The 25,036-nt window shown below is 38.9% G+C and overlaps 1 protein-coding gene across 4 annotated transcripts in view; it reads right to left on the bottom strand.

Moving 5' to 3' along the window:
- Positions 1-14,439, bottom strand: part of eif2d (eukaryotic translation initiation factor 2D) — a 28,568-nt gene extending 14,129 nt beyond the window's left edge. For 2 of the 4 annotated variants that reach the window (XR_015850092.1, XM_088332496.1), the window contains exons 1-12: positions 14,253-14,439; positions 10,174-10,364; positions 10,015-10,098; positions 6,901-6,991; positions 6,723-6,830; positions 5,231-5,493; positions 3,842-3,959; positions 3,703-3,748; positions 3,531-3,637; positions 3,315-3,449; positions 2,315-2,404; positions 98-193 (exon numbers count right to left, since the gene is read on the bottom strand). Coding sequence is in view for 3 of the 4 variants with exons in the window: in XM_088332496.1 (XP_088188622.1) it covers positions 98-193; positions 2,315-2,404; positions 3,315-3,449; positions 3,531-3,637; positions 3,703-3,748; positions 3,842-3,959; positions 5,231-5,493; positions 6,723-6,830; positions 6,901-6,991; positions 10,015-10,098; positions 10,174-10,364; positions 14,253-14,308 (1,385 nt within the window). In the remaining variant the exon portion in view is untranslated. Of the gene's footprint in view, positions 1-97; positions 194-2,314; positions 2,405-3,314; positions 3,450-3,530; positions 3,638-3,702; positions 3,749-3,841; positions 3,960-5,230; positions 5,494-6,722; positions 6,831-6,900; positions 6,992-8,190; positions 8,276-10,014; positions 10,099-10,173; positions 10,365-14,252 lie in introns of those variants that run through there. The other 2 variants (XM_088332497.1, XM_088332498.1) reach the window with 2 other exon arrangements.
- Positions 14,440-25,036: the final 10,597 nt, after the last annotated feature.

Below are 25,036 nucleotides of genomic sequence, written 5' to 3'. Positions count from 1 at the left end.
ATGCTTCTCGTGAATACAAGTAGAAAGTATCAAGACTCTATCCAGCAGAACATGTGTGTTATTATACTTTGGCAACAGAAAATCATCATAAAAGTACCTGCTGAAAAGCTCATCCCACTTGAGAGTCTCTATGTCCTGGTACTCTGATTTCTCGAGCAAACAGTCACATAATGTCGGGTTGATTCTCACGTAACTGGTTAGAAAACAAAAAAACACACAAAGATTAACTGAAATAACTGGATGGTAGGCCACATGCTGCCTTGTAAAGCTTTTATTGTCTAATCGTTTTCATTTCTCTCTCAGTAAATCGTCACATTTTTGCCACATGAATTGACAAAGACAAGTTTTTACTGGGCCCTAAAAAAAGAACAGAAAACAAACGCCCTTTTCAATTCAGAGTCACATTAGAACCTTTTATCTGATTAGATCTGCATCACATGTTCCAGGAGTTTGAAGATTAAGACCCTTACCCACAGCAAAACATTGAACCCCAGAGCAAGGAATGCCCTAATCCAAGTTATATTCCCAAAGGGCATTTTTGATCAAATTCAGAAGATAAAACCGAAAAAGTGTGTCAAAAAACAACGTTGTGATCACGTCACATCAAACGTGAGACAAGCTTAGCGGAGCTGGCTTCACCCCTGGAACGTTTGAGCACGACGCGAGTGCTTATTTTTCTTTCTGCAGAATGAGGCGAAGGAGGCAAAATATGCCAAGCTTTTATCAACGAGTCATTTCATCATATAAATTCAATTTGTCCCCTTTTTGTTAGTCGATGGCAGGACTGAATACTTTTTACATGTTAACACTACAATATAATTAAGCCATCTTAATTTGTATACACGTACTTTGTGCGTGACATTCAGTTCGTTCATCTCCGAAGTCGACTGGCTGGCCCTAAACCATGTGCACAAAGAGTTTAATTTACTTATATTTTATGTTCTATCTAGCCATCTATCAACCTACCCTGGTCATATCCCTCAAGAGGGGTGACCGACAGCAAGACAATGCATACAAAAACAAAGAAAATTTAAAAAAAGGGAAAAAGTAGGAAAAAACACGCACAAAAATGTTTTTAGACCATGGCCAACCCAAATGCCCAAACAAGTTAAACATCTCGGCAACTAAGTTGGTCATGCTTTCGTCCCTCCAGATGAAACGGGCCACAAGAAAGCGGCCATGTCACTCGGGTCAGGGTGACACAACACACTCTTCTGATCAACAAAAGGACCCGACAGCTTTCGCTGGTTTACCCCTGCCGCATCATACAGCTGCCCTGCACATCCCTTAGAACACGTCTAAACATCCCACTATCCTTTTACAACACCCCTCCACTCATTCCTATCACCAACAAGAGCTCTAGCTTTCACTACATTGAGACCTCTTTCTTGGAGTGCACTCATAACAACATCCATCCACGTCAATCGCGGCCTCCCTTTTGGTCTTCTTCCATTTACTTTTGTTCTGTAGATCCTCTCTTCTTCCATTTACTTCTGCTCTGTAGATCCTCTTCATCATTCATTTTATGTTACATTTTATTATACATTGGAAAATATGACTCTAGTTGCATTAGACAGCTCAGACTACAGCATCATACATCATCAAATATCTCCTATTCCTTTTGTCACTTTGACCTCTCATGTCCCTAAAAAACTTGTACTGAAATAAGTGAAGGGTGAGATCGTTCGGTGCAGCAGCTACAAGCTATTTATTTTTCATCATAAAAAGCCAGTTTACTTGTAGTGCAAGTAACCCTGCTTGTGTTCATTGAAATATAGATCGCTCAATGCTCAACAGTTTTACTTCTTCTGTATCGCTTTTTGTGTGACTATATTTTTTGAACACTTAGTTTAAGCCCAAAATTTTCATTTTAGCAAATATCGTACACCATGGGGCGGCACGGCAGCGCAGTGGTTAGCGCGTGCGTGGCACAGTTCTGAGGTCATGGGTTCAAATCCAGCAACCAGCCTTCCTGTGTGGAGTATGCCTGTTCTCCCCGTGCTTGCGTCGGTTTCCTCCCACATTCCAAAAACATGCTTGTCAGGTTAACTGGCTGGTCCAGATTGTCCCTAGGTGTGAATGAGCGAGTGAATTGTCTGTCCCTGTGTGCCCTGCGGTTGTGGCTGCAAAACAGTTCAGGGTGTCCCCTGCCCACTGCCCGAGGATAGCTGGGAGGGGCTCCAGCACCCTCGCGACCCTACTGAGGATAAGCGGTGCAGATAATGGATGGATGGATTGTACGCCATTTTCAGCTGGCTTCGCAGGAAGGGAGAATATTAAAAGTTAATATGCGTGAATTAAAACATGTACTTGCTTTTTATTGGTTTCATCCACCAAGTCATTTTTCTTCACATAATCTGTGACGATGCTTCGCACCTCAGCAGGCTGCAGTGCCGCGCCTTTCCTGTGGGGACATTAGAGATCACAATTTCCAAAGTGATACTAAAATGAAAAATAATTATCTTTATTGTTATTGATAACCCAGATTAGACATGGATAAAAATGTTCAGGATAAAAGGGCAATAAAACACTTAAAAGGAAAAATTGTATTACAGAATTTAAGGACGTGTGAGCAAGAACAAGGGCATCAACTGATACAGCAGACTATCCTCAAAGGATTCAGAATAACAGGCAACTCTCAACCATCTTAAGGTCATTGTAAATGCCCTCCCAAAATATCAAAGATAGGGTGAGACAACATGATATGCAGGGAAGAAAAGATTGCTCATGTGGTCAACAAACTCAGATCAAAGGTTTTCACAAGTCTGCCCCATTTAAGAATTTTGTTGAGAAGGTAAACGTGCCTTAGTTCTGGCTTAGCAAATATGACGTCACAACAACACCAGTAAACAATACAGGTGTAGCCCTTAGAGACTAATTGTGAATAAGGGCTATACAAATAAAAATGACTTGACTTGACTTAAACAGACAGCACAAGTAGTACAAACAACCAACTTTAGAAATCAAAATGTACAGGTTTTTTTCTGAGATATTTCTGACTTCCCTTTTAAAGTTATGTAGTTGTTCAGACATTCATGTAAAAATATCTTTGCCAAGAAACACAGTTTCACAGCACGTCATAAATCACGAGTCATTTTGCTGGGAAAAGTAAATCAAGAAAACATGAGTCATTTAGAGGCCTTCTTAAACGTACTAAAAGCCGAGTTTGCTCTGTAATTTTATCACATGCCCTTCTTGGAAGAGTTAACTGGAGATTAAGGTCTGCCACAGTGTAAATGTCTATGCTCCCCGACTCAAACGTTCAAAATTCTTAGGGGAGTGTTCCATTGAGAATTTCATCCATGTGGACACACCTCTTATTTGCATCCTCAAAAAGTGGCTGCAGTCGAGCTGACACTGAGTATAAAGTGGTGATCTCAGGGGGATGATACACTTCCACCTGTTCAACCGCTTCAACGCTCGTCTCCTCAGGAACAGAGAAGCGTAGTCTGTAATAGAAAGACAATAGGGAGCAGAGTAAATCCACAAAAATTTGGGGTAGTAAATGCAGGTCTAATGACCCAACTCACTCTGGGCTTTTCCAGTCCACCTCCACAATGCTTTCCACACCCTTTGTCAGTTCTTTGACCCGTATGATGCTGTACTGCTGCTGCATGACCTGCAGGAACCTGGAGAGCTGTTAAAGATTCAAGTTCAAGAAAATGTTTGAAGGATTCAAGCAAAATGTGTTCAGATTTGTACCTTTTTATGACTGGATTTTTTTATGTCAAGCCGTTCTCCACTCGGGCTGTGACAAACAAATGAACAAACCAATCAAAATGTGTTGGGTAGGGAAGTGAAGTCCTTTGGAGTACTTTATGACCAATAAGTGGCTTTTTACCAGCAGGAGAACATGTGGTTGCGTAGAAATGTGCTTGTCAACAGAGGGAGCTCTGATTTTTTCACCTTGCACTTCAGAGCCAGAAGAAAACATTGCCAAAGTAAAGCATCCATGACCTCTGTGAAAACAAATAAGGGCCGAAGGTTACACTCTTTTGCTCTTTGGACACCTTAGAAATGTATCAAGTTCCATTATGAAAATATTATTGTGCGCTTGAAACAGCCCAGTAGAATGAATATTTGAATCTTGCTTCTCGTCCTACATGATGCTGAGGCTCGTTGAAACTGTTGTGTCAAAATGAGGACAACGGCAAAATATAAAACAATACTAATAAATTCCATTGACTAGGAAAACTAAGGCAGACTTTTTTACTCATTTTGTTGTTAAATTTCTTACTTTTATTTTTTTAAGTAAAATCCTAAATTAATGTATAAATAAAAGGTACATATTTTGCCTATGCATAGAAAAGAAGAGTATTCATCTTTTTTAAAAAGAAAAAACTATATTGGCAATATGTTGCTGCTAAATGACATTGGACTACGAGTGGGTTACATTGGAATCATTCTAGATGGTCCATACATCTAAATTTTTATGGATACTAGGACATAAATATATCGAGCACAGGATTTCAGATGCAGCTTTCCATCCGTTCTGTTTATTTTTATAGAATGGACAACGCGCGCGTGTCATATTTAATACCTTCTGTAGAATAAGTTTTCAAAATATACATTTTATATAAATATATATAAACGGGTTAGCTGTGGCTGTTACTTATCCTCATATAATGTTTCCCCCCAGGACCATCAACCCCTTAAACGGGCACAAAGCACTTGTATAGAAATTATGTATAGAAAAATAAGTATGTATATCTCATTTATTATAATCATTTTGAAAGTTCATTGATGCTAAATGTCATTGCAGAACTTTTCATTGCACTATTGTTCTGACGAACTTACAAATTAGGCCAGCGAGGCTATGCACTGCCTCGAAAATATTTGCCTATTTATCCTAACAATCTTTTAGTCTTTATTCCATGATTATCTTGGAGTGCCATGTCCAATATCGCTGTAAAAATGTTTACTCTGTTGTTATCAATGACAATAGACAATTCTATTCTAAATTTTGTTTTTGTTTATTAAATTTTTCTTTTAAACGTTTTGTAATTATGTGAAGAGAACAGTGTTATAAATGCTCTCTACAAGGTAATTGGCTTTTTTTAAGTAAATTCAATGCAATTTTGCTCTTCGAATCGTGAGCTGACACTGATTTAGACATTCATAAGGAATCGTTTTTGATATTCACTGCACAAGATACGTATGAATATTTTCTGTTTAGTCAAAAGTTTTATGAGTTTGTAATGCAAATGAATATAAGTGTGTAAAATTGAACCTTGAGGTGACTTCGGATCTTCCGGGTCCTCCTCCCCTTCTTTATGGTCCTTTTTAACTACTGCATTGTCCTGATCACCCTCAGCTTGGCACAGTTGATCCTTGACTGGCTCGCTCTCTTCCTTCTCCTTTACTGCCCTTTGCTCACCTTCCTCCACTTCACCTTCTTCCTCCTCATCAGCTACACATTTGTTACCATTCCCCACCCCGGTTTCTTCTTCTTCATCTGGTAAAGTAGGAGGACTAGTCTTTTCTCCAAATTCCCTTGATAAAAAGTAAAACACATTGAAAACAAATATTTATTGTTTATGTTTGTGGAAAAACTGTGTCCTTAAGTGCTTTAAAATAGGAGTTTAATTTGTATCAACTTTCATTAAGAGGATGGGCAAAATAGAATTCGTCTGAAAAAAAAACAGGTGTTTTCTTTTTAAATATTATTCTTTTTATTTCCCGTGCAAAAATTGTTGCACAGCATTCACAATTTCATATGATCAGAAAAACGTAAAAAAATACAGGAAAAACGCATACGTTGACAGGGGTGTGTTATGTAAAAGTAAATGCTAATTTCTTGACCGACAAGTATTTTAAAAATGCTTGTTTATATGATATTTCAGGTATTTTTTCTTATTATTTAAATCAATGTTGTTTTTAATCAATTCAATTTCTTTAAAACTAGGAGGCACTGAATAAAACAGAGTCCCTTTAAAATATAAATATTCTAGAAATTCAGACCATATCACAATAAAACATTGACATTATAGAAAAAAAAAGTACAAAAGTAAATTAAACTGAATATATCTAATTTAATCATAACTATGTGTCCTTAAGACAATGTAGTCACAATTAAATCATGGTAACCTGATAATCATTTGCAATGCTGATTCAACCTCAGTTGTTTTTTTTTTTGTCTATTGCAACCCAAAATGTTGTCATGGTAACAACCAGAGGTGGTCAATCATCAATATTGATGCATTCCGTTGACAATTAACAAGTCACAAGAATGGGAGAAAAATGTACCTTAAGTATTGCCAGAGGTGGGTTTGCATGTTTCATTTAAACCCCCAACCCTGGATTTTATTGTCGGACCCTATGAACTCAACACTTTTGTAACATCAATGAGCCTGACTATGATTCACTAAGTGAATTAATTGTTTCAAAGACGGATTTTAAGCCGAAACCTAGCTAAGTTGTATCCATAATTGAATTAAAAGACTGAACTTAAAATCAATTATTACAAGTTATTACTGGATTTGAAACACTCTGTGATACTTTTCAGAATTTTTCTTATCAGTTTTACTAAAAAATTGTTATTTCATTAATAGAACTAAATGCCTTTATTCAATGACCAAAACAAGCAGGGACATTGTTAGAAAAGTGCAATCGGTAATGTCTTGACGGAAACATTTCATGCCTATTTCCCTGCTGTGGACAATCTAGTCCATCAATTTGAAAGATATGACTGAAACTGTGGCCTGCGGAAGAAAACCACTCACCAGAGATGATCCATATAAGTGTGCAGAACACAAACTCCTCTTCCTTTCATGCCTAGACTTTGCATTTCAACACTGGAAACTGCAGCAGTGCCGACTGCAACAGGAGCTCTAGGATCAGTAGAGTTCTGTTAGGCATAAATATGTCTAAGAAGTCACATCAACTTACAAAAATACGTACTTATTATTAACAAGCCTAACAGCGCAGGTATCACCCTGTTTTACATCTGGGAGTCCACAAGAAGGAACTACCACGCCAGGAAGCATAAGATCTGTGAACAGGAGGATATTCAATTAGACGCCGGGATACGACAATAATCTGTTTTGAGGTATAACATGTATTTATATGGAACTCTCCGTATACCATAGGAAACTATTAAAACAAAAATAGTAAATAGTAAGTATTACTTATGGGTAATGCACATTTCTTTAATAATTAATGTTATAAATAAAAGAACAAATAAAGGAAACATTTTTTTTATTCATCTGTGGTGTAATGTGACAATAGCTGGTTGAGTGGAGTAGCAGGTGTATATAATGGGGGCAGAAGAGGGTGAAAGCGGATAAAAAAAAAATCAGATTAATTTGACAACTTCCTGTTGCGAGGATGGCCATGAACGTTTCCTCTAAGGTTCCAAGCGTCTGAGCAATCAAATATACTTGTTATGAAAGCTCATTAAATAATCAGTGTTCACTGTTGAATCCACTAAAACACCAGAAGAAGACCTAGAGCATTTTGATTGGATGAGCGGTAAGGATGGGTGGAGCTATGCAATTTTGTGATGTTTTTCACAAAATACTGCTTCTACCATGTTTTGAAACCATTACTTATGAAAAGAAATCAAGATCAAAATGAGCCTAAGCGATCTTAGGTAATTGTAGGACAAATTTAAAGTGGTATATCTGTTGACATTTGGGACACATTATTTTTATTTCAAAAATGTCCACACTGTGAAGTAAAATTAGCTTTTGTCTGGAGAGCGTTTTAGCATTTTTTTTTGTCTCAAAATATATGCTGTAGCTGTTTTCCAAAATTAAACTAAAATAGTTTGCTTTTATGGTTCTTTAGTCAAAAAGGTTACCGAACTCTGCATTAGAAGAACCACTTGCTTAAAACGCCCCCTTATTTTTTTGACGCCTTAATAATCCTGTAAATTTTTTCTAAAATCCCATTCCAAGACGTACCCAAAGTAAATTGGTCGGGCTGGATTTTTTTAGGCCCGATCTTACCTCTATCAAAAATGTAACGACCCGCCGGCGGGCTGTTGCAACGTTAAGGCATTAATAATAGACCCAATGGTCGGTTGTTAGGGACATTCTTCTTTGTATTTCGTGTAAATCTCAAGCTTTGTTTGGATGCCTATGTTTTGCTTCCCCCTTTAGCATTACTGAAAGCTTTGTGAGTAGGTCTGTAACGATTAGTTCAAGTTGTCGACTAAAATGTATAAAAGAAATAATCAACAATGAATACCATTGTCGACGATGGTCGCCAGACACGTATTTCCAGGCATCTTACATGATTATAATACTCAGCTGTCTCTGTCTTGAGCCGTTATATACATAAACATTTCAAAACAAAGGACATCGGCCTGTTGAAGAAAACAGAGTCTGACTGGGTTATGTAACAATCATGTAACATTCAAGCTATCGACATTTTTACGCATACATTTTGCTATACACGAGAGCTTGAGCGTTTTGCCAGACTATGACTGACAAACGTATTTGAAAATTAAATGCATTCAGTCTGAAGAACAAACATCAGTTGTTACAATGTTGAATATGACAAACTGTTGAGAATTATCCAGGACTTTTCTTACAGATTTGCAGTTGACCACTGAATGTGGGGGAGGGATTTTTTAAGGGTTATTGTTCTATCTCCTTTATTCATTATCCGTTATCGGTCAGTTCATAGTACGCTACAAAGCCTAGGAGCCGGGACCCTTACTCTCAGCCAAAAGGCCAAGCTAAGGTCCTAGCTGAATGATATCATGATCATGAAGATGATCGCAGCAAGGCTTTAAGGCTAGGACCTGAGCTTGGCCTTTTGGCTGAGAGTAAGAGTCCCAGCTCCTTGGCTTTGTAGCGTATTATGAACTGACCGATAACGGATAATGGATAATTAATAAAGAAAATTGAACAATAACCCTTAAAAAATCCCCTTCACAAAATGCACATACATATATAATTATTATTTTCGCTAATTGTTATTCTGTGACTAGTTGACTCTTAAAATAGTTGTTAGTTGCAGTCCTACTTGGGACCCATAGAGAATAGAGAACATAATGCAGTACTGAATTATCGACTTGCAAAGTCTTTACTAAGCACACAAGATTCTGAACTGAAAGAAGAGATCTTGTGGGTATTCAGCTATCAGCATACATGTCATAATGCTATGATGCAAACCAATAGCAGACCAGCATATTATCTGACCTGGACCAATAGTAGACAGGCATCTTAGAGTTTTAAATCGTTGTAAGGGGCCGGTCACACAGCCGTTTGCGGCTGAATCACGGCTAAAATTTTGCGTTTTTTTTTTTTTTGCCCGTGGTTGCCCGCAATGGAAAATGCGCAAAATTGGCCAACCCGCTGTTCATCGGTGGTATGCCCGCAAAACAGACGCCGGCGACTGTTCCGCTTCCTCATCGCGTCATTTTCTCGTGTGGACCGCGGGTATAAAAGCTTTCGAGCCGGTGTTGTGCCCAAATCCGACTCCAACGCAACAAAGCGATTACCAGCTGAAATTTCCCGTCCTACCCATGTGTAACCACGCCCTGGCCGCGGCCAGAGCACGTCGTTCCGCATCATTACCTCATGTGCCGCCCGCGGTTAACACGTGCTCAAAGTTTTGAGCAGCTCAAAACTTTTTCGCGCGGCCAACCGCGGGTGAATTTCCGACCGCGAGTAAAGCACTGCTGTATCTCGTCTATATGGCGGTCTCAAAGCGTCCAACAGCGTCTGCTTCACGGCCAGAAATTTCTGCTCTAAAGAAATGAGCAGCGTAAAACTTTTTCGCGCTGCCACCCGCGCGCGAATTTCCGACTGCGCATTAAGCACTGCTGTATCTCGTCTGTATGGCGATCTCAAAGCGTCCAATAGCGTCCACCTCACAGGCAGAAATTTCTGTCCGTGATTCAGCCGCAAACGGCTGTGTGACCGGGCCCTAAGGCACAAACACCACAATTTTATAAGCTTTTGGGTATGCAAAATAATTTATTCCACACTGTGAAATGAAATTGTCGTAGGTCGGAGAGGCCATGATTCATAACGGTTAAAAAAAATAAAAAAATAAAGTTACCTGCTCCTCCAATTAACTTGTGAAGAACAGGTGGCCATGTCCTAAATGCAGGCAGGACAACAGGATACCGCCAAAGCATGTAAACTAAATATAACAGCAGAATGCACATTTCAATCTAAGTATGTAAGTACTGTTTACATGTTGCCAACTGTGAATCACCTGTAGGGTAAAGTTGTTTGTCCAGTTCGAAAAAGAGGGGTTTTTTTTGACCTACATACAACTTTACAGAATCTCCCTTGTGCACATGTATCTTCACAACGTTGAATTGCTCTTTATTCGGGACCAGCTCTGTTAACTCATCAGGAGACAGAGAAGGGAAGGCTGCTGATAGCTCAGCCTTGAGCTTCTTCCTAAATCAAAAATATTGTTTAATTTGGGTCAGGGAACACAGAACTCTACATAGGTGTTTTCAACCAATGTGCGGTAAGACTTTATCTAGTATGCCACAGGGAATTGCCCAATGTTATCATTTAAGAAATGCATGCTATTGTTTAGATCTTCGCTTTCTTCTAGTGACTGTATCATTTATACATATTAGTAGGTGGCAGAGGATTAAAATTTGTTTCCTTTTTAAAAAAACTAATTGTCTGCCCTGTAAAAAAAGATTTAAAACATATCATGTTTGCTGAAGCTGTTCAAGATTGCACTGCAAAAAATAATGAAAAAGAAGGAAAATTCACATAACATCACTCAATTTAATCATTATTTTCTTACTTTACAAAAAATAAAAAAGTGAGAATGCAGTAAAATAATGTGTTGTTCGAGTGCCCGAGACATTTTGCTTATTTAGAAGAATAGTGTTCTTGTTTGCCCGCATCCCTGCGCCCTAGACGCATCATTTTTGCTGGGGACGCATTGTGTCAAATCAACGTGCGTCCCTGGGCCGCAACTTTTTCGACACAAAATTGTCATTATTATCCGATACTTTTTTTAACAAAGATTTACCGCACTCAACATTTCGTCAGGCAGTTACGCCATTGTTGTTTTGGTCTTGCGGTGCGAGTTTTCGTCTGCACGCCGATCTCGGAAAACAATATTACGTCATTGTTGTGGTGGAAGTCTCTTTTTAGAGAACCAGCTTTTTCGGCTCAACTCATTAAAGAGAAACGGCTCTCAAACGGCTCACTTGCTTTGATGCATTATATAACGAATTATGATGTTGTTAAGTTAAGAAAAAAAGGAAGTATAAAAGGAGAAAATGAAAAAAGACAGGTTTGTGGTTATCCCTTTAATCACTATATTGCCAACAATAATTGAATGCAGAAAATGAATTAATAATTTGAATAAGAAAATGTATTATTCTACTTAATTATAATTGCATGTATTTTTTCCTTCTACAGTGAACGTCCAAGCTACTTCATTTTGAACTTTTTTTGTACAATAAACCTCATTCGTGTAGAGCAACTCAGTGTCCCACAACAAAATGTTCATTAACAATATATGATATAAGGAAACACATGTACAATATAACATGTTAAACTACATAAACACGTTTGAAAAAAAAATATGGTGTAAGATTTTTTTGTATTTTGTAAGGGAAAATATGAGTTTGTAAGTGCATGGAGCCGTGGAGGTTGACAGGTATGAGTATGCCTCAGAAAAAACAGTTAGTATTAGGTGAAAATCAACACAAAATTGGTAATTTCTTCAGTGTCAGTAATAAGTCGAGACATAATGCAGAAAGTGATAACAACGGCAATAATTCTGGCAGGAAAAAACGGCAGATAAATTCTTCGGAAGATTGCTGAGGTAAGGAAAACTAGTGTGTTGAAGCCAACGATTCGATGAAAGAAAATAAACAAAAGAATATAGATTAATATAATAATTTCAGCAATATTATTTAGTATACTGTAAAATATTGTTGTAAACTGAAAAATATTGAAGTGATAACTGATTTGTATTAACAATAAACTGTGATCATTAAAACTGAATGAATATATAGATATATATTATATATTTGTCGCCGATTTACAATGTCAACCTCGATTACACTAAATTTCGGGGACCCATAGATCTCTGTTGGGACCCATAGATTTTTGATCATGCGAGTCCCCGGGACCCATCACTTTTCAGAGGTAAAATGAACACTGAGAATATAGTGAAACTTGGACGACAGTTTAAAACATAGTGAAAACCCAGATTACTGCAAAAATATCAACTAAAATGAATAACCTGAATTACCCCCTGAGCCACAGTGACTAAAATCGATGAGAATAAACTATTCAATTAATTTAGGCAACATGATGACTGAAAGATCAATGTGCATTAGATGTCACTGAAACCAAGTGCTAAAGGCACAAGGAAGAATACAAACTTCAAATACTCAAAGTGACCAAACCACCTGCACCTGAACACCACCAAGACCAGGGAGATGGTGGTGGACTTCAGGAGAACTAAAACTCACCCAGTTCCTGTAACTATCAAAGGACAATGTGTAGAATTTGTCCAGACCTACAAATACCTGGGTGTGCAGCTGGACAATTAACTGGACTGGACTGCCAACACAGAAGCTCTAAGCAGGAAAGGTCAAAGCCGACTGTACTTCCTCAGAAGGCTGGCGTCCTTCAACATCTGCAAAAAGCTCCTGCAAATGTTCTATGAGACTGTTGTGGCAAGCGCCCTCTTCTATGCGGCAGCATGTTGGGGAGGCAGCGCTAAGAAGAAGGATGCCTCTCGTCTTAATAAACTGGTGAGGAAAACGGACTCTGTTGCGGGCACAGAGCTGGACAGCCTGACAACTGTAGCTAAGAGACGGGCACTGAAAAAGCTGCGGTCAATTATGGACAATTCATCACATCCACTATACAGCATCATCTCCAAACGGAAGAGCAGCTTCAGCGACAGACTGCTGTCACAGTCTTGTTCCACGGACAGACTGAGGAGATCATTTCTTCCTCATGCCATGAGGCTCTTTAACTTCCCCCGGGGGAGTAAAAGACCACATTAAACCCAACCCTCACATTTGCATATTTCCCTATTTTTTATTACAGCGTGTATTTTATGCAGCACTATTTGAATACTCTATGACAACACGTTATATTGGGTATTTATGTCAGTCAAGTCAAGCTTATTTGTATAGCCCTTAATCACAAGAGTCTCAAAAGGCTGCACAGATCAAAGACTATTGCAAACTATTATTACAGACTATTATGACACATTCTAATTCTTTTATTTTATTATGATTTTATTTTCAACACAAAGATATTGCTGGAAGTGTGAATTTCCCTACAGGGATGAATAAATTATCTATATATTTTTGCCAAGCCTACAGTAAGATTTTTTTTATTTCGGCTACCTGTAGCAACAAGATGGCAGAAAATCAAACAAGCTTCTTCTAGGTGAGCCCCATGTTTGGTAAACTATATAAACATTTTAAACCTACAAGTGTTTTAAATAAAATGTACGTTGAATTGATCAAGATCGATATATATATATATTTTTTTTTTACCAATAGGAGAAGCTAAATAATACACACTGTTCCTTTAAGCTTACAAAAAACAACAAAATAAAAATAACATGAAATGATGCAATTCATATTGTACAATCTATTACTCAAAATGTTGTAACAAACAACTTTACCCAGCAATTTAGTATCTAGTATTGGTATTGTCACACATAAGCCGCTGTGGGTCATTACAGAGGTCAGGCTAATTTCTGAAGAGCATGATGGCGCAGAAAAACAACAGCGACCAGATGCTTAGGGTGCTGTATCTGATCCAGATCAGGATGTTTGCCCTGCTACTGGTGACTATGGGAACCAGTACTATCGGTTTCATGTGGGGGAGCAAACCCTGACCCAATCAAAAACGGCAGGGAGAAGGATGGGCACCACCAGGCTGTACTTGCCCAAGACACACCACAGAAAGTGGTGCTTCTACGACTCAGGTGGTTAATGGATCAGTGTACCGTGGTAGTGGTGCAGAGAATTAATTTTTACATGTTTGGCAGTGTGACTGGAGATTTTTAAAAAGATGAGTCGAGAAACACTGGTCTACATTTAACCTCGTGCCAGAGATACGGTATACAGAACTCAAAATTGAGGGGAACGGCAAACATGAGCATTTCTGGTATCATTTGTTTGACACTTATTAAGAAAATATCAACATAAAGCATTGTGGCTTTACTAGCAACACAAAACTCCAGACAAGTTGACTGTATTAGTATTTTTATTTTCACTCTCTATGGACTAAACGGTTAGCTATCGAGTTAGCAACAAAAAAAGTGTCGCTGTCACTCACCTGTCGGACCCCTTCATTACGATGTTCGATTTAACGCGAAACGGTTTGGTAAACATCTTATAATTAAATTATTTTGAATCAAATAATGTGTGTGAGGGGGGGTTTAAATATATTTCATGCTAGTGGGAAAGTAATATAGATGAAAACTCTTTTTGCAGCGGCTGGTGCGTTGCATTCAACCGCCCGGCTTGCATTTACTTCCGAAAGAAACAAGTGGGTTCCGCTTGGTAAATGTAAGCATAAAAAGAAAAAAAAAAAAACCGCAATCCCACAATTGCTTTGCATTCCACTATTTCAGGGATAACATATGTTGTAAGTTATAACTGTTGCGTGACCTATTTCAACAGCTTCTGAAATGGTGTTTTTTCCCCTAATGTCAGATACTGTGTTAAATATAAATGATGCTTCATCTACCTATGGTGTTTGTGGTTTAGAGTTGTTACTTTGTGGTTGACTTAGTCAACATCGTTTGCTCAAGTGGGACAAGTATTAGTTATTATAAACCCGCAATGACACCATGCTTTCATCCTTGGCCAGTTCATGTCACGGCAATTTGGTGGAGTTCTGAGTTAAATTGGGTAAGCAAAGGCATCTAAACTCAGTTGCATCTCATGCTCCTAATATGAGAAATAATGTTTTCATTCTTGTGGCTGAAGGGACTATATCATCTTGACACAATTGTTGTTGTTTTTATATCTTGACGTAATTTTTAGTGTGTAGAGTAGGTCGGTTGGATTTATTTTCGCACATATCAAATTTTTGTTTCGTTAAAAGGTCAACTGAATATCTTAAGTACTCAAAAGATAAAACACAGGAAGGTGACGGCCAACGATTGAGTACCCGTAAAGGTACATAGGGCCAACTGACCCGATTATTCACAAAAAGTCTTCAACCAGTCCCTGGCATAAGGCATCATTCCTATTGTCGCTGTTCCTAAAAAGACATCAGCGGACAGCCTCGATAATTCCAAGCCTCTGGCATTTAAGCCTGTTTTTGTTAAAGGCTTCAGGAGACTTGTCTCTCAACACATCAGGGCATGTCTGCCACCCACTGTGGACCCCCATAAATGAATCTATAAGACAAATAGATCAATAGAGGGCACCATTACCATAGCACTCCACTCTGCACTGAGCCACTTGGAGCATCGAGGGAGCTATGTTCGACTGCTCTTCCTGGACCTCAGTTAAGCCTTTGACAAGGGATCCTGGTGCAAAAACTTCTGGATCTACACCTCTCCACCACAAAATAAAGGAGATAATCCCACACTTCAGGAAGGGCAGAACAGACCCAGCCCCGCTTTACCCACTGTGGACCCCCATGAATGAATCTATAAGACAAATAGATCAATGGAGGGCACCATTAGCATAGCACTCCACTCTGCGCTGAGCCACTTGGAGCATCGAGGGAGCTATGTTCGACTGCGCTTGCTGGACTTCAGTTAAGCCTTTGACAAGGGATCCTGGTGCAAAAACTGCTGGATCTACACCTCTCCACCACAAAACAAAGGAGATAATCCTACACTCCAGGAAGGGCAGAACAGTCCCAGCCCCACTTTACATCAACTGGAACAGTGTGGAAAGTGTCCACTCCATCCGATTCCTGAGCGTGCAGATCTCAGAGGACCATTCCTGGTCGGCCAACCCTGCGGCTGAGATGAAGAGGGTCCAGCAGCGACTCACTTCTTAAGAGTGCTCAGAAGGAACAACCTGATGTAGAAGCTGCTGGTGAAATTTTACAGCACTAGAGAGCATCATAATGTACTGCATCACGTCATGGTATGCAGGATGCTCTGTAGCGGACAAAAAAAGCCCTAAAGTGGATCATAAATATGGCCCGTATGTATCATATACGGCCCAAAAGTTTACTGGCTGCCTCCGGCCCAGCCTGGAGGACAATGCAAGCTCTTGCTACCTTGCCAGAGAGAATCCTTACATCCCAGCAATCGCCTTTTTGACAGCTACTATAGGGCCAATGGTTTAGATCCATTAAGGCCCAAACAAACAGACTGAGGGATAGCTTCTTCCCAGAGCCATCAACACACCAAACCACAAGGGCACATAGGACACCTGAACCTGAACTTCCTAGGGCGGGGGCGCCATTATTCATACCGATTCAACAAAGAAAGTTACCTGCTCCTCCAGTCAACTTGTGAAGAACAGGGGGACATGTCCTCAATAAAATATTCTGGCCATTTTTTTATTTCAGATGTGAATATGTTATATTAGAGGCGAATACTTTATATTTCCATATTTTTTATATTTTCTATTTGTATACTTTGCCAAATGGTCTGCAACTCTTGTTTCATTGTAGCAACACAATGATAATACAGGCGATTCCAATACTTGCTGATTTGAAACATTCTTATAAGGAATGTAAATTGTTGGTCCAAATGTAGCAGTTAAATACATTTATACCACATTCTCAGGAACAAAACTGGAAATCCAATAAAAGTCTTACAAGGCTTACTCATAAAGCATTTCTGAAGATTTCCTCTTTAGCATACAAGTCATACTGTTGCACACACTGCATATATTTTGCATTCATTGCTGGTCTAAACGGGCAGCACGGCGGCGCAGTGGTTAGCGCTTGTGCGGCACAGTTCATGTCATGGGAACCTGTCGTGGGTTCAAATCCAGCTCCAGACTTCCTGTGCGGAGTTTGTATGTTCTCCCCGTGCTAGCGTGGGTTTCCTCCGGGCACTCCGGTTTCCTCCCACGTTCCAAAAACATGCATTTCAGGTGAATTGGCCGGTCCAAATTGTCACTAGGTGTGAATAAGCGAATGAGTTGTCTGTCCCTGTGTGCCCTGCAATTGGCTGGCAACCAGTTCAGGGTGTCCCCTGCCCACTGCCCGGAGATGGCTGGAATGGGCTCCAGCCCCCCCACAACCCTAATGAGGATAAGCGGTGTAGCTGATGAGATGAGATGAGATGCTGGTCTAAACGCCACCCACCATTTTGAGCCGAAGCTTTTGTTCGTCTATCTAAAAGCAGCCCAGCAGACTCTGAATTTGGAGCAGATGTATGAGTATTCAAGTTTAATGGGTAGAGTAGATTGAACACTGCTATTGATCAAAACCTTCAGAACTATAAAGTGATGAAAAAAGTCAACCTAAACTTATTATGCTTTTTTGGAGACCACCAGTGTAAAGTGGGGTGTATTAAATGGTACTAATGAGAGGATTTATGGATCATTTACTACACTGCCCTTCTGGGTTGTTGTGACTGTCCTTTCCTATTAACAAGAATTCTTGCACATGCCCAGTTTGAACCAGGTTAGACCATTGGGTAACACATTACAGTATTACATGGGTGAAGCTGATTCGCCCCTCTCCCAGGGTGGCCAAGACAGTATAGGACTAGCGACTGTTAAATAAGGCAGGATTTTTTTTCTTATCTGAAGATTTATCTCATTGTCCACTTTGCAAGTCCAAAAACCATTGATGTCTTCATTCCTTATTTGAGGGACTAATAAAATGAAAACTTACCATCCCACAAACTCTGTTTTTCCTAACAGCGTGAACATGTTTTTAATTAGTGATAGAAACGAGTTCTGCACTGCGGCACAATTTATTTGGATTATACTGTCAAATTGTTAGCGTGTCACTTCTTATTGAGGCTTTTTGGAAAAAGCGAATCAGGGATGAATTTTACGTTGCGATACCGACCTCTCGCAAATACAAAGACGAAAAGACAAAAAATAGATGTACGCATAATTCTTGCAATAACAATGCTATAAATTACCACTATAACTGAGAAATAATAATGCATAATTTAAACTGCTATCTTAATAAAACAACAACAAACTAGAACTGAGATATATCCATCCATTATCTTATCCTCAGTAGGGTCGCGGGGGAGCTGGAGCCCCTCCCATCTATCTTCCTGAGGTGTGCAGGGGGCACCCCTGAACTGGATGCCACCCAGTCGCAGGGCACACACAGACAAACAACTCACTCTCTCATTCACAACTATGGACAATTTGGTACGGCCAATTAACCTGACATGCATGTCTTTGGAATGTTGGAGGAAAGCAACACAAGCGTGGGGAGAACATGCAAACTCCACACGGGCTGGACTTGAACCCTGAACCTCTGCATCGTGGGACTGCTTCCATCCACCGCCGTGCTGAACTGATAAATAATGATCTACAATTTCCAATGTTAAATATATATTTGAATTTGTTTGATGTGGATGGATGGTGTTATGAGTGCACTGCAGGTAAGAGGTCCAAATATAATGGAAGCTAGAGCTCTTGTTGGTGATAGAAAGGAGTGGAGAGGTGTTGTGAAAGGATAGTGGGATTGTGGACGCGTTCCTAAGGATGGGCTGGGCACCCGTATGATGCGGCAGGGGTAAACCAGTGAAAGCTGTCGGGTCCTGCTGTTGAACAAAAGAGTGTGTTGTGTCACCCTGACCCGAGTGACATGGCCGCTTTCTTGTGTCCCGTTTCATCTGGAGGGACGAAAGCATGACCAACTTGGGTGCCGAGGTGCCTAACTTGTTTGGGTGTTTGGGCAATTGGGTTGGCCATAGTCCACATTTTTTAGTGTGTTTTTTTTTTTGGGGGGGCTATTTTTTTATTTTCTTTGTTATTGTATGTGCTGTCGGTCACCCCTCTTGAGGGATATGACCAAGGTAGATAGATAGATAGATAGAAATAAATAATACATGAAATAATGCATCAAGATCAAGATATCTCCAATAAGATCTAATCAAATCAAATCTCTCTCTCTCTCTCTCTCTCTCTCTCTCTCTCTCTCTCTCTCTCTCTCTCTCTCTCTCTCTCTCTCTCTATATATATATATATATATATATATATCTCATCTCATCTCATCTCATCTCATCTCATCAGCCGTACCGCTTATCCTCATTAGGGTCGCGGGGGGGCTGGAGCCCATCCCAGCCATCTCCGGGCAGTGGGCAGGGGACACCCTGAACTGGTTGCCAGCCAATCGCAGGGCACACAGGGACAGACAACTCATTCGCTCATTCACATCTAGGGACAATTTGGACCGGCCAATTCACCTGAAATGCATGTTTTTGGAACGTGGGAGGAAACCGGAGTGCCCGGAGGAAACCCACGCAAGCACGGGGAGAACATACAAACTCCGCACAGGAAGTCTGAAGCTGGATTTGAACCCACGACAGGTTCCCATGACATGAACTGTGCCGCACAAGCGCTAACCACTGCGCTGCCGTGCTGCCCCGCGTGATCATTCCATATTTGAAAAATTTAATGATACATCATTGCAAATACACTTTTGACTTCTGTCATTGTGTCTCTTCAATTAATTGGAAGAATAAATGTTTGTTTTCGAGTATATGTCTATATACATTTTATATATTAATGAACAAATGGATACATTAGTGAGTAAATAAATGAATAAATGAATGAACAAATGAATAAATGAATAAACAGATACATCTGATATTTTTATTTCAGAGTTCAGAAGCACCTCTGCTGACTGAAGCTGTCTGCCGGGCAGATTTTTTCTGCTGATAAAACTGAAAAAGAAAAGGTCAACCAATGCCTGTTATAAACCACAGAGTTAAACTTTAAATGACAATAACTTGATTATTTTACTTTGCAAAACATACCTTTTATACCAAATTAAAGATGTATTCCTGAAGGGATAATGCTAATTAGACAACAATGAACATCATGTGATTCCCTACTTCAAACAAGCCAAAGTATTCAGTAATGTCAAGAAGCCTTTTATTTGTCTTCTGTCTTTTCACATATTTTCATGTTTTTTTTTGTTACCCTGTTGAAAATATTTGCTAAAGGTTTGAAGGCATAAATAGTAGTAATAATAATAAATTTAAATAACGCTTATTTGGAGTCTCTAAGACGCTATACGTGAGCTAAAACAACCAAAACAGATTTAAAATAAACAAAACCCTGAAAGATGAGGGAAGGGCCAGTTTAAAAGATGGGCTTTGCTGGGAGCTTTGTATTTTACTAGTGAGTCTATGTTCGTAATTATTTGGGGCAATGAGTTCCAGGGAGAAGGCTGCAGCAGTAGCATGGAATGCAGTTGACTCCTTTTCAACCGAAGCAGCTCCCCTCTTTCCTATTAAAGATTTCTTTCCTGTCAAGTAGAGACCATATTGCAGCTACGATTGCGCAAGACAGTAAGTGTAAATTGAAATGTTGCGAAGTCAACACATTCTTTTATAGTTTATGAATGGAGTCTGTATGTTCACATTAATGTAACCTTTGTAACTTCCGCCACAACACCTGAGTATAATTTGGTCAAGATGCCGATGAAAGCGTCATGTTTGAACAAGGACAAGCTGAAATCTTGTAATCATCTGATTCATTACCTATTGGCTATGGCCCCTTTTTACACACACTCCTATGTGCACACAATCACAATTAATAGAATCATCTGACAAATGACCCAGACTAAAATCTTGCGGGCTGTGTGCTCTCACTCGTCGACGCAGGTTTTAGTCAGAATATGCGTCAGAACATTCTCCTTGCTCTGTTTTCGCACAAAAATCAGTTTAATTCATCTTTCTGACTCTATTGTTGGATCACATGACAAAATATGGACCAGTGAGTTTTCAAAGTTGCATTAGGAACTACCTACAAGCTCAGCACACATGATACATCACCTGCTTAATGCTTCACTTGTTTTGCTTTGAACAAGACCCAACAAATAAAAGACCAATAGTCAGCTCATGCTTACTATAAATTCTGCGCTCACGTTTTCACCGTTGATTTTCTGTTGGCTTGTTAAGCCACTCCCCACTCCCTAAACACTTCCTACAACTTGCTTACTGGTGGTACACAACCAGAATTTGCATACAAAAGTCGTACCTATTGAAACGAAAAACATTTACATTTAAGTTGCTTTAAATGTGATCTTCACTTGAGCCAGTCTGTGATTAACAATCCGTTGTCCTATCAAATGTAAACTTCATCAAAGTATAAAATCTCCCGGGTTCTCCCGAGCAAATTCCTTCATGGCTGTGAGCCTTTTTGTTATTGATCCAAAGAATGGAAAATTCTTTTGACAACAGGAAATGCCACAGCTGTCTATTTGCTCATGTCACATGCAGGCTAGACCACCATGATATTTTATGACAATCACAGAAGTCACAACAAGTCATTTTTAGTCAGCGTCAAGCTATACTGTATCTTGTGTCCGAACACCCACCCACCCATCATATCCCCTACTGTTTAAAATCTTTGATATAGTGATCCCGCGTTAAAAAAAAAAAAAAAAAAAACAGTTAATATTGAAAGTGTGATCATTTTGCCAAGATGTCACACATTTGTTCGGGACGTTCATCCGTTCATATCTAATGTATTTTTTCTATGCTTATTTTGTTTTTACCTTGTAGTCATTTGTATTTGTGTCTCATTTATTGCATGTTTGCACGCAGGGAAGAGGAAGTAATTTCATCAGTGTATGTTTTTGCATATTGCATATTTGACAATAAAGTTGAAAGTTTTTTTTTTTAATCTTCAGTTTTAAGCAGCGCTCCATTGGAATCATACTGGATGGTCTGTCATGGTCAACCTTATTATGGGTACGCTAATGTAAATATTTGTAGCAAAGATTATCGCTAAGAGCTTTTCATCTTTTTTTGCTGTTTATTTGTACCTAGACAAAGAGTGAGTGCAATGTTTGATATTTTGTGGACGATGAGTCACACTTTTTTTTTTAGATAGATAGCTAGATAGATAGATACTTTATTCAATTTAGCTGTTTCTGCGACTATACTTCTTCCCCAGGGCCATGACCACCCTTAACAAGGGCACAAAACAGTCAAATGATACATGTCTTGCTTATGTATAGAATAATTAGTATTCAGATATTATTTCTCAAAATTATTTTGAGAATATATTGCCGCTAAATGTCATTGTACTGATTTTCATTGCACTATTGTTCTAATGAACTTAAAAATTAGGCCAGCCAGGCCAGGCACTGCCTTGTAAATGTTTGCCGATTTATACAAACATTCTTTTTAATCCTATTTTTTAATTTTAATTATACAAGTTACTTGTCTTCATTACATGTTTTTTGTAGAGTATTACGTCTCATCCCATTGTAAACAAGATTCCCTGCGCTGTTATCAATGACAATAAAAGGACTCAACTTCTGAAATTCCCAGGAGACTTATACATGAAAAATACATTTTTACTGAAACAACACCTGTTCTGTATATAGCGTGAATCTATCAATATTGTGTTTTTCAAAGTTTGAAGTTGTATTTTTTACCACTAAGATGCGCTAAGTAATAGACACTGTGTTTTTCTGCTTTTCATTATTTAATGAGAATATTTACCTTAAATTTTGAATTTCATAGATTGTTTGTGCTGCTCTTTGTATTAGTCGAAATCTGATGGCGGGCCTGATCCGTCCCGCGAGCCATACATTTGACATTTTTGGCCTATAGCAAATCATATGCTAAAGCGATTAACACTCCGGAATTACTGTAAATCACAAATGTTAAAGTCAAGTCCCGGTGCCGGATGTGGCCCTGAGATGATTTTATTACATTATTGTACCATTAGGCGGGAGTCATTCTGTACGTCCTCCACTGTACGATACTTGTCCATGAAGAAAGTTGTATTTATGGTTTACAGGTGTTTCCACTTCTTTTGTATATCAATCCAATTCGATGTAAAAATACGTGTTTCAGAAAATATGTTTTTTTTTTTTTGGAGTCAATTTAGGGCACTTTTGTAAATTGGGAATTATAGGATACTGATGGTGCCTGAATAACAGCGGCTATCCGACTCAAAAATAGTGGCTAATTTATGCAGTAAAGGTTAATTATTTGTAAACTGAAGAAAATCTGTCGAAACGAACGGATTACAAGAAGCAACGTCCAAATAAGCATCAATGTTTCAGGCGGATTTCTATTTTTCTCTTGGCATCATGTGTTTTGGAGTAAATAGTTCACACGGTTGGATTCTATGGATTGTCCTTGATGTAACAAAGCCATTGTCACAGACATTCAGTGAAGTTGAAGATGCCCAGGAGATGTAATCGTGAGTTATGCCAGCTTTATAGTTTTCATTTATCTTCTTTCAAAATGATCGTGATGTTTCTCTGATGATCTTGAAACCCAAAAGTTTAAGCTTTTTTTATTTCAGTGACTGGTGACATAGTCCAGGCACGCATTTGTTTATTAAAAGCCCGGTGGTCCACCGGCGGGCCGTCAGAATGTTAAGTGGTTACTGTATTGTATATTATAGAAATTCTTTCTGTGTACCAAATTTCATTGTAAATATCTCATGTTTCAATGTGGGCACATGCGGCTTATCATGTCAGGTGTGGCTTATGTATGTACAAAATAGTTTTTCCTTTAAAAATGTGTACCACCTACAATCAGGTGCGCTATTGTCCAAATTTTAAGTTACATAGCAGAAAAATGATTAATCTTTCCTATTTTAAGTAGTGAGAACATATTTAGTTTTAGTGTTTATCTATTAGCTTTAGTATTTTTATTGTCGAGCATTGCTTTAGGGGGTGGACTACCAAAATATTAGCCACTAGCATTAGAAGCTTTTTTCATTTACTGACTGGGCCATGAGAAAATATTGCTGTATTTATCTGATTATATTTTAATATCTTTTTCCGGTTTTTAGTGGATTGAATTAGTTTTACTAGATTATATGTGGCATTTGAAAAATTGCAACATTCCGCCGGTCTAACCCTCTGCTTGTAGTCAAATTCATGATTCAGCCCTCCATCCGACTTTGACATCCCTGCCCTAAATCGTTATTATAATTGTTTCTTTGGAGAAAAATGTTTTTGTGGACTTGATCGCAGGACAGCAGAGAAATTCTTCCATCCGTCCTTTATCCGCACCGCGTGGCCTCAGTATGGTTTCAGGTGTGCTGGAACCCATCCTAACTGTCTTTCGGGCAGTGGGCAGGGGACACCCTGAACTGGTTGCCAGCAGAGAATTTCATTGCAAAACAAATTCAATTTAAAATTCAATTCAATGTAAGAGCACATAACTGCAAATAACTACGAATTAAATCAATTCATTAATTCATTTATTTACCACTTATCTATTTACTGTAAATTATGGGCATAACCAGCACATGTTTGGGGGTGCTCAAGCACCCCCAAGTTCAACCCAAGCATCCTCAAAAATGATAGCATTTGTATAACTCTTCTTTCCTTAATAGAGGACAGAATAGGCTTAAATATGATGACACGGCAAATACAAAATGTAAACAGTTTCGCAAATACTTCACTGCCTTAAACTAGTTCAGTCCATTTGATCCCTAACACCTCTCTCGCCCCCTTCCCTGATCCTCTTATACTCGACTAGTGTCACTTGCAGCATAGCATAGTCTGTGGAGGCGCCGGTGTATTACTTTGAACAACATATTTACCAACCAATACCATGATTTTGGACACACAGCTTAATACCTAAAGTGTAGAGTGGAATTAGAAATTGTTGAATAGAATGAAGCATTGTCCAATACATTCCATGCTTCCTCTTCTGTATATGTGTGTGTACTCTATTAAAAATAAATGAGCAAAAACGGAACATAGCATAGTAATAATGTTTCTGCTAACCACAAAGTGTAATGTGATGTTAACAAATGGGAAGTGACAGTCCTGGACAGATTTGAGTGATCCTAAATTACCGTATTTTCCGCACTATAAGGCGCACCTAAAAGTCTTATTTTTTTTCAAAAGCTGACCATGCGCCTTATAACACAGTGCGCCTTATATATGGCTCAATATTAAATTCGCAAGGTCTCGCAACTACGAGAAACAGCCGCCGACTCCATTTTTCGCGC

The sequence above is a fragment of the Urocampus carinirostris genome, chromosome 3, assembly GCF_059441175.1.
Source record: "Urocampus carinirostris isolate Australia breed hairy pipefish chromosome 3, RoL_Ucar_1.0, whole genome shotgun sequence".
Classification (NCBI taxonomy): Eukaryota; Metazoa; Chordata; class Actinopteri; order Syngnathiformes; family Syngnathidae; genus Urocampus; species Urocampus carinirostris.
The sequence above is the reverse complement of the archived record's forward strand: the minus strand, read 5'-3'. Positions and strand labels throughout refer to the sequence as shown.